Here is an 8,450-nt window from a genome sequence, read left to right on the forward strand (position 1 = left end):
TGCTCAGAGTGTGTAGCAAATGTTAGTGACTTTATCCGAATGCATCTCTTGATAGATTGTTCATATAGTAGTGGCTCTGATAAATGGAGAGCGTGGATGGTGAGGACGTACTGGTTGTCTTGTACTGACACGGTAGTTGCTGGGTGGTTCTTGTAGCACACAGTGACCTCAAGGTAAGTAAAGGTGGATGGATGTCCCCTTTGGTCATGTGATTGGTTACACCAGTAGGTGAAGGTGTGGTGATGGGTGACCCTATACCGATAACAGTTAGTCAGAGGTATGTTTCTGCTAAAAACAGGACAGGCTTTCGTGTCCAAAAAACACTGCAGATGTTAGGTGTGTGGGGGGGTATCCGTATTGCACTAATGGGGTGCACTGTATCAGCCTAGGGCATGACCTATACTGACTCTCTGATATAGCCAAAGTTTTTGTAGTTAGTACAGCGAGGTGTACCGTCTTGTACTTGGCATACCCTCCCTAGTGCCTCTGGAGTCTGAGAGTCAGGATCCCATTGCGCATGTGCCAAACGCCGTTGGTGTCGCTGCCTGTTCAGTGAATAGCAGTGTGCGGGCCGGATCGAGACTGGTTGCCTATCCCCTTGCGGAGTGCCCCTTGGCGAGTGTTGCTAGACAAGGTACAGTTAAAATCATGTACGTCTAAGCTCGGCCCGTGGTTTGCCGCTGTGTTTGTATAGCAGTATTGGTACGGTAGTGTACCTCAGCTGCAAAGAGCACTGCCCTGTGGCACCCCGGAAGAAGTCGCAGGAACCGACGAAACGTGCAGCATGTCGGGTCTCTGCCGATAGCATCTACATAAGACTTACCTGTAGATACACCAAGCACTGCTTAATATATTTTTTGTGCTGTTCACTCAGCCTTAATCCGAGGATATGCATCTCTGACGTGATACACCCATTTAAAGAGGTGTTGGCACTGCCACTGGGCAGTGCTCTCTGCAGCTGAGGTACACACTACCATACCAATACTGCTATACAAACACCTGTCCCGCTTTTGGGCGGGAGAATATCTGCGCTCCTGGACGCGGTACACTGCCGAGCCGCCAACCCACTCCTAAAAGTGGCTTGTTGCCAACTACCGAGCACTGAGGCTCACCACACCTACTGATTAGTTTTTCAGCGTGTACAGCACTGCCATTCACTATCTAAACAGTGATCTGTCCAACGACACTCACCAAGAGGCGCTGCTATACAAACACTTGTCACGCTTCTGGGCGGTAAAATATCTGCGCCCTTGGACGCGGTACACAGCTGAGCCGCCAACCCACTCCAAATAGTGGCTTGTTGCCAACCACCGAGCACCGCGGCTCACCACACCTACTGATAAGCTTTCCAGCGTGTACACCACTGCCACTCACTATCCTTACAGTGATCTGCCCAACAACACTCACCAAGGGGCGCTGCAAGTGGCACGGGGACAGTCTCTACTCTGTCTATACACCGTGAACCACTGTCCAGGCAGCGATACAGATCGGGTCTTGATGCATGCGCAACGTGACACTGACTCTATACTATAATATACTATAAGAGCCTTTTAGAAATAGTATGCCAGGTGAAAGACTGACTACACTGCTGTACTTACCAGGCCACCAATAACTTGGACACACCGCTATACAACTCTACAGGTGACCTCTAGCCAAACACTACACCCCTGAACACAGCGGCCAACCACGGGCCGAGCTTAGACGTACATGATTTTAACTGTACCTTTTCTAGCAAGACTCGCCAAGGGGCACTCTGCAAGGGGATAGGCAACCAGTCTCGATCCGGCCCGCACACTGCTATTCACTGAACAGGCAGCGACACCAACGGCGTTTGGCGCATGCGCAATGGGATCCTGACTCTCAGACTCCAGAGCCACTAGGGAGGGTATGCCAAGTACAAGACGGTACACCTCGCTGTACTATCTACAAAAACTTTGGCTATATCAGAGAGTCAGTATAGGTCATGCCCTAGGCTGATACAGTGCACCCCATTAGTGCAAACATCTGCAGTGTTTTTTGGACACGAAAGCCTGTCCTGTTTTTAGCAGAAACATACCTCTGACTAACTGTTATCGGACAGTACTGTGAACTTAGACTTCTGCTAGAAACACTGTAGACTCAGCCCACATATGACTACTACAGCTCAGCAGTAATAGATATACCTCAGCACCACTGGGTACTTACACGTTTTATCAACAGTTAGCAATACTACTTGGTATAGGGTCACCCATCACCACACCTTCACCCACTGGTGTAACCAATCACATGACCAAAGGGGACATCCATCCACCTTTACTTACCTTGAGGTCAGTGTGTGCTACAAGATCCACCCAGCAACTAGCGTGTCAGTACCTTTAGGGACACTCGCAGTACAAGACAACCAGTACGTCCTCACCATCCACGCTCTCCATTTATCAGAGCCACTACTATCTGAACAATCTATCAAGAGATGCATTCGGATAAAGTCACTAACATTTGCTACACACTGAGCAACAACCATTCCACTAGTAACTAGGACCTTATTTGTTAACTAATATCTACAGTTTGGTTTGCAGTAGATCATTAGACCACCGAGTGTCTATTTGTAACACAGTATATCAGTGGATACAAACAACATATACTGTTTTTATTACATTTTTATTACACTTTCACGAATAAATATCACGAATAAATAAAATTAATTTATTATACACACGTTGTCACCCCCGACCACTTTATTCTATAAAGGTCAGCAGTGCACCTAATAAAAGGGATTCTTTGTGTGCCTTCCTTGACACATCTCCATATCTGCATTTACCCACTCCCTCGGCAGCACGCTTCCACCATCAAGGGGTTTGAACGAGGTCCCTCTCTGTTTTCTATTGGTGCCAGGAATTGCCTGTTCTTCCAGTTCTACAACAAATACAGTGTAAAATATATTTTTCCCGTGTTTATCTAGATATTAGTGATGTACCGAGTGCCCAACGCTTTTTCAGCTACCCGGAACTTACCCGGACCTGGCAGCAGGGGGCTGGGACCGGCACCGAGTCAGAACCCGGAGCCGGGTAATTTCAAAGCAGCTGATAAAGACTTCAAAACTTGCCTGCAGCCAGCGGCGGAGGGTGAGGAAAACCGCTGCGTTGGGTGAGGACGACTGCGGCGACATCGTTGGAGCAGCAGCAGACGTCCTGGTGGCGGTGACGGCAGCAGAAGTCCTGGTTCAGTCGGCGGGAGCAGTGGAACACGGCACACAGCTGATGCTGCTGGGAGCCGGGGAACCATGTGACCGGAGCAGGAGCGTTCCTATTGGACAGCCAGCTCCTCCCCGGCTGTCCAATAGGAATGCTCCTGCTCCGGTCACATGGTTCCCTGGATCCCACCAGTGTGTGCTGTGTGCTGTGTTCCGCTGCTCCCGCTGGCTGAACAAGGACTTATGCTGCTGTCACAGTCACCAGGATGTCTGCTGCTGCTCCAATTATGTTGCCATGGTGGCCCTCACCCTCCGCAGCGGTCTTCCTCATCCTCCGCCACCGGCTGCAGGTAAGCCAATGCTACCTGGCCGGGTACCCGATATCCAGCCTGCAAATTGGCCCATGTACCCGGCAATCCTCGTGACTCGGTACAACACTAGGAGATATATGAAAAGAGACCGCAGTCTCCAAAGAGATTTAAATAGAATTTCTGTAACCTATGCAGATAAAATGACGTGTCCAGTGTCACATGGGAATAACCTTGAATTTATAGTAAGCCTCCTCGTTCTTAGTCTAAAGCCATAAGGCAGCAGTGGCCAACTCAAGTCCTCAAATGTCACCAACCGGTCAAGTTTTTAGGATATCCCTGCTTAAGCACAGGTGGCTCAGTCAACGACTATGCACCTGTGCTGAAGCAGGGATATCCTGAAAACCTGACCTGTTGTTGGCCCTTGAGGACTGGAGTTGAATACCCCTACTATAAAGCCATTTGTCGGTATGCCCATACTTTTTTATTCCTTTATTTTTTTTTTTTTTAATTGTTTTGTACATGTAAGTCACATTATGTGCCTTTTTAGTTCTTTCTAGCTTTCAGCAAGCAGCCCACTCAATATTTTTAGTCTCAACCTATCTTTCCTGCGGTTTGCCACAAGAGGGAGCTCCCTACCAAATTTGCTCACGAACAGACATTCCTAATAAATGCATTTGGTCTGTTCCTACCGATTTTTAAATAACTTACTTTGTTGACACTCCAGACAATTCCATAAAGCTTTGAATTTGTAGCATACGTTAGGAAATATAATGTGAAAACATTAGCTATGATGATTAAAAACTTTAAGGTTTAATCATTCAGTTAAATTGTGGAATTGCAATTGTGTTTATATTGCTACCTAATATAACATTGTCTTTATACCTACTGATTTTGTGAACAAAAAATGTAATTTTGGTGTTGTCCAAAAGAAAACAGAATGTGACTGGGTAATAGTTGAATATGTAGGAATTGGTCAGTAAACCAAAATGTGCTCATACTGTCACAAGTTTAATTTAGCCTCTTCTTTACATTACACATTTTGGGCCATTTTTACTAAGCAGTGCTAAACCAGAAGACCTGTAACCGCTTTTTCAAGTGAGCTGGCCTTGAAGTGTCTTGCAGCTTTCGGCACCATTTATTTAATCTGGCCCTTGATTGCTAATTTATTTCCATGCCCATTTACTTGTGGGAGGTCATTTATTATGTTATTGTAAAATACAGGATCTGTTCCTATATAGTATATCCAGGCTCTTCAACTAGTTCTCCGAAGAGGCCAGATCTAAAGCATTTAGGAGTAGAATGGCCACTAGTTTATTGTAATGTAATTATTGATAAATTAAAGACTCGAAAATGTATATATTTCAACATTTTGCACCCATTTATAACATCTATACCCATATTAGTATCTTCAGTATCAACCCTTAACTACCTAAGCAACTCGTATAAAATTGGCAAGAGCAGAGTCCATGGACAACATCAAGGCTCTTCACAGGCTGCCTGTTGGAGAGCTCTAGTACATCATGGATATTTTAAACGAATGTCTATTTACTACATTGTTAAAGATAAAGTGATAGGGATTATGAAACCAATGTAATAACATTTTTGCACCTTACCATGTGTAGTTGAGACATTGTCAGTAATACTCAATAGTCCGACAAAATAACGTTCTGCACATATTCCTTTAAAAAACCTCACAACTTTCAATTTGGGAACGTGTGCACTGAACATTATTATCTGAACAACCACATTTGTTATACTCCATTTAGGTGTCTTGTAATGATTAAAAAAAAAAAAAAAAAAAAAAACACTTATGAGCATATTCACAGATCTGACATATATAATATTAGATTATACATTTTTCTGTATTCTAGGAAAATCAAGGCAAACTAGCAGCAGAAAGATTAGCTGAGAAGCTGAACATTAAAATGGAGACATTCAACCCTGAAGGAGACTCCTACATGAAATACAGGGACATAAGAGATGATGAAAACCATGAAAGTGACGACTAAGCGGAAAGTTTTGTGACTTGGACGACTATGGTTCATCGAAGCTCTGATAACTACTGGTGTCCTATCTATATAGATTACTGCCCCAACACTCTTGCGTTAGCACATACAGTATAAGAAGACTTGTATGCATAGAAGGCATCTCTGGTAGCAGGAGTTACATTATTGATTAGCAGATAAGACTGCATTTTGTAATTTTATCGTGCAAAAAGGTATTGCCAAAACTGTCTTCCATAACAGAAAATACAGTGTGAATTTTTACCATTGACAATATAAAATTCAAAACTATATCTGTGCCTATGCAGACTTATTACACTGCTGCGAGAAAGTCTATAAGAAATTGTAAGGATATAAAAGGTATGTTTTGTTGTAAGAAACAATAGTTTGGCAATTACACAGATTTGACAATTTTTTGCCTGAAAAATGTTCTTGAACATGTGAAATGTTTGGCTGCCCTAAAAATTCATATTGCTATATCAGAAGCTATTTTGCAGGTTTTTTTTCACAAGGTAAACGTACAGTAGACGCTTGAGGGCAAACTGCAGGGGTTAACTGCAACAGTAATATTACGTTGTTCCTGTGTGTACAATCTCTAAAGTAAACATTGTTGACTCTTTGTACAATGCAGTTTTCTCCTCTAAACCTCCTCCTTGATTTGCACGTGTTTTTTCTATACAAAACATTAAGCCGTTTTAAAAGCTGCATATTTCAATAAACCACTATTTATATTTTTGCTACAAATTACCAGTGCTGAAATTGTGTTTTTAAAAAAAAAAAAAAAATTAATTATTTTTATTTATTTTAAACCATTTTTCTAGACACAGAACAATAGTACAGTAGTTATTTTGTTGCTTTTTAAACTTGATCCATTGAAGTGGATGGCAGTCATATAAGTAACACTAATTGCTTGCATGACTTACTGTCGATTTTGTAAACACAGATTTATTTGTATGAGCAGCTGTGAGAAATCTTGCCAATTTAAAGTATTGGCAAACATAATTGTAACTGTAAATACCCCTCATTTGGGTGATCTAAAAGAACTTTCAAGAATTTGGATACAACAATAAGATCTTAGTAAGCAGTGCACATCGGATCTCTACCCCATCCCATCCCAACGGGAGGGTTTCACCAGTCCCACTACTCTGAGACAACATGTCTTCGTCTGCTGGAACCAGCTTGTGACTTGTCAACCTAATTACTTTTAATTCTCCTACACTTGAGTGCCACTTGTACTCCTTTTTTTTTTTCTTTGTCATTACGCTATAGAGCTCTCTTCCCCTCTACCTTCCTCCATATATACATGTGTATATACTGTGGTAGGATGGCCGTGGTTCGTGAGTAGGCGACACAATTCTTCTGGTGAAATAATACTTTGGTGGTTTATTTTGCCTCAACGATAACAGAATATTAGACACACTGTCCCTTTTTAAGGGGAAAAAAAAAAGCGAAACAAAAACCTACTCCACATTAGGGAGACTAAACATAACACAGCCTGACTAACCGACTGGCTAGCTAGGCTAATTCCACTCCAACACGATGTAGAAGTCCAAATTAGCTCCTTACCATGGAGCTCTATATCCTTAAGGACAGTGGGAGGGCAAGCAGCCTGCCTGCTTCCAGCTCTCCTCTGATATCACTCACCTGAGAGAGACTGCTCCACAGAAGCTTTCCCCTTTTCCCTTCTTAAAGCAGGTGAGCTGAGTTAATTGAGTTCACCTGTGGATTGCCTAGATGGTGGAGTTAACACCAAGAATAGCAGGCATAGTGCCACCTCCTACTAATATAGACAGTCTATGACTGTCACATATCCCCCTACCCAGCATAACTTTATCATGTGGAGCGGCCCCATGCACCAAGACTGTGCACCCTAGAATATGCATGTGCATTACCATGCAGTTTGCCTGCACGATGCTGGACTGTAAAATTAAAAGGGCTGCAATGACCGAAATCAGCGGGTAAGCCTGGTCCATTTTACCACATCGGGTGCCCTTGCTTTTATTGTCAGAAAGCATTGCAGCCCAGGTTGCAAAATGGGGTATAAATCGCCTGTATAAATCCAAAATACCTAGAAATGTCCTAATCTGTTTTGTTTCTTTCTAAGGGGACAGGGCCAGTTCTCGGTTGCTTCTACTTATTGAGCTGGCCCTACCTACCACATAGCCAAGATATTTTGCTTCAGCCAACCCGACTGACTGAACATTTAGTTGGGTTGGCGTTAAGACCCGCTTCCCGAAAAGTTCTTAACACCGCCCCAAACTTTTGTAGATGAGTCTCAACCTGACTGCTACATCGTCGAAGTAAAGAGTCCATAGGAGACTGGGGCTCAAAAAAGTAATCATACATTGTCTAAGTATTCTGAGGCGTAGTTCGAGTGATGCTGTAACAATTTATTTATTAACCTTTGGAAAATTGTATGAGCACTATGAAGGCAAAAGGGTGAAACGGTATACTGGAAGAGGCCATCAGGTGTGGAGAAAGCATTTTTCTCTTTTGCCGACCCTGTTTGCGGAATTTGCCAATAACCCATCGTGAGGTTTAAAGTGGTGAGAGGCTGGCGAGAGCCCGTTTTCTGAAGTCGTTCACCCGAGGCATGGGATATGCGTCAAACATAGACTTCATTAACTTCTGAAGTCATTACAAAACCGTATCAAGCCGTCTGGCTTAGGTACCAAGACGATCGGGCTTGACCATTGACTGTGACTCCTTAAGTACACCTAGGTTTAGCATCTTCTTTACCTCTGACTGAATAGCTCCGCTTCTGGGATTCTATAGTGCCTTATCTTAACGGCTATTACTCGTTCGTTGCCTATATCATGAAAAACCACCCTAGTTTTCCCAGGCAAGATAAAAATACATCCTATGTTTTGATTTATAATTTTGACAGCTTCCCCGTGTTGTTCAGGAGTGAGCTCTGTCGAAATTGTAACTGTTTGGTTCTCCACATTTTCCAACGGGTGACCTACC

At 43.3% G+C, this 8,450-nt stretch overlaps 1 protein-coding gene across 1 annotated transcript in view; it reads left to right on the forward strand.

The window, feature by feature from the left end:
* Positions 1 to 6,227, forward strand: part of MYZAP (myocardial zonula adherens protein) — an 82,682-nt gene extending 76,455 nt beyond the window's left edge. The window contains exon 16 of the mRNA XM_075575789.1: positions 5,352 to 6,227. Coding sequence (XP_075431904.1) covers positions 5,352 to 5,489 — 138 coding nt within the window. The 3' untranslated portion in view covers positions 5,490 to 6,227. The remainder of the gene's footprint in view (positions 1 to 5,351) is intronic.
* Positions 6,228 to 8,450: the final 2,223 nt, after the last annotated feature.

Source organism: Ascaphus truei, chromosome 18 (assembly GCF_040206685.1).
Source record: "Ascaphus truei isolate aAscTru1 chromosome 18, aAscTru1.hap1, whole genome shotgun sequence".
Classification (NCBI taxonomy): Eukaryota; Metazoa; Chordata; class Amphibia; order Anura; family Ascaphidae; genus Ascaphus; species Ascaphus truei.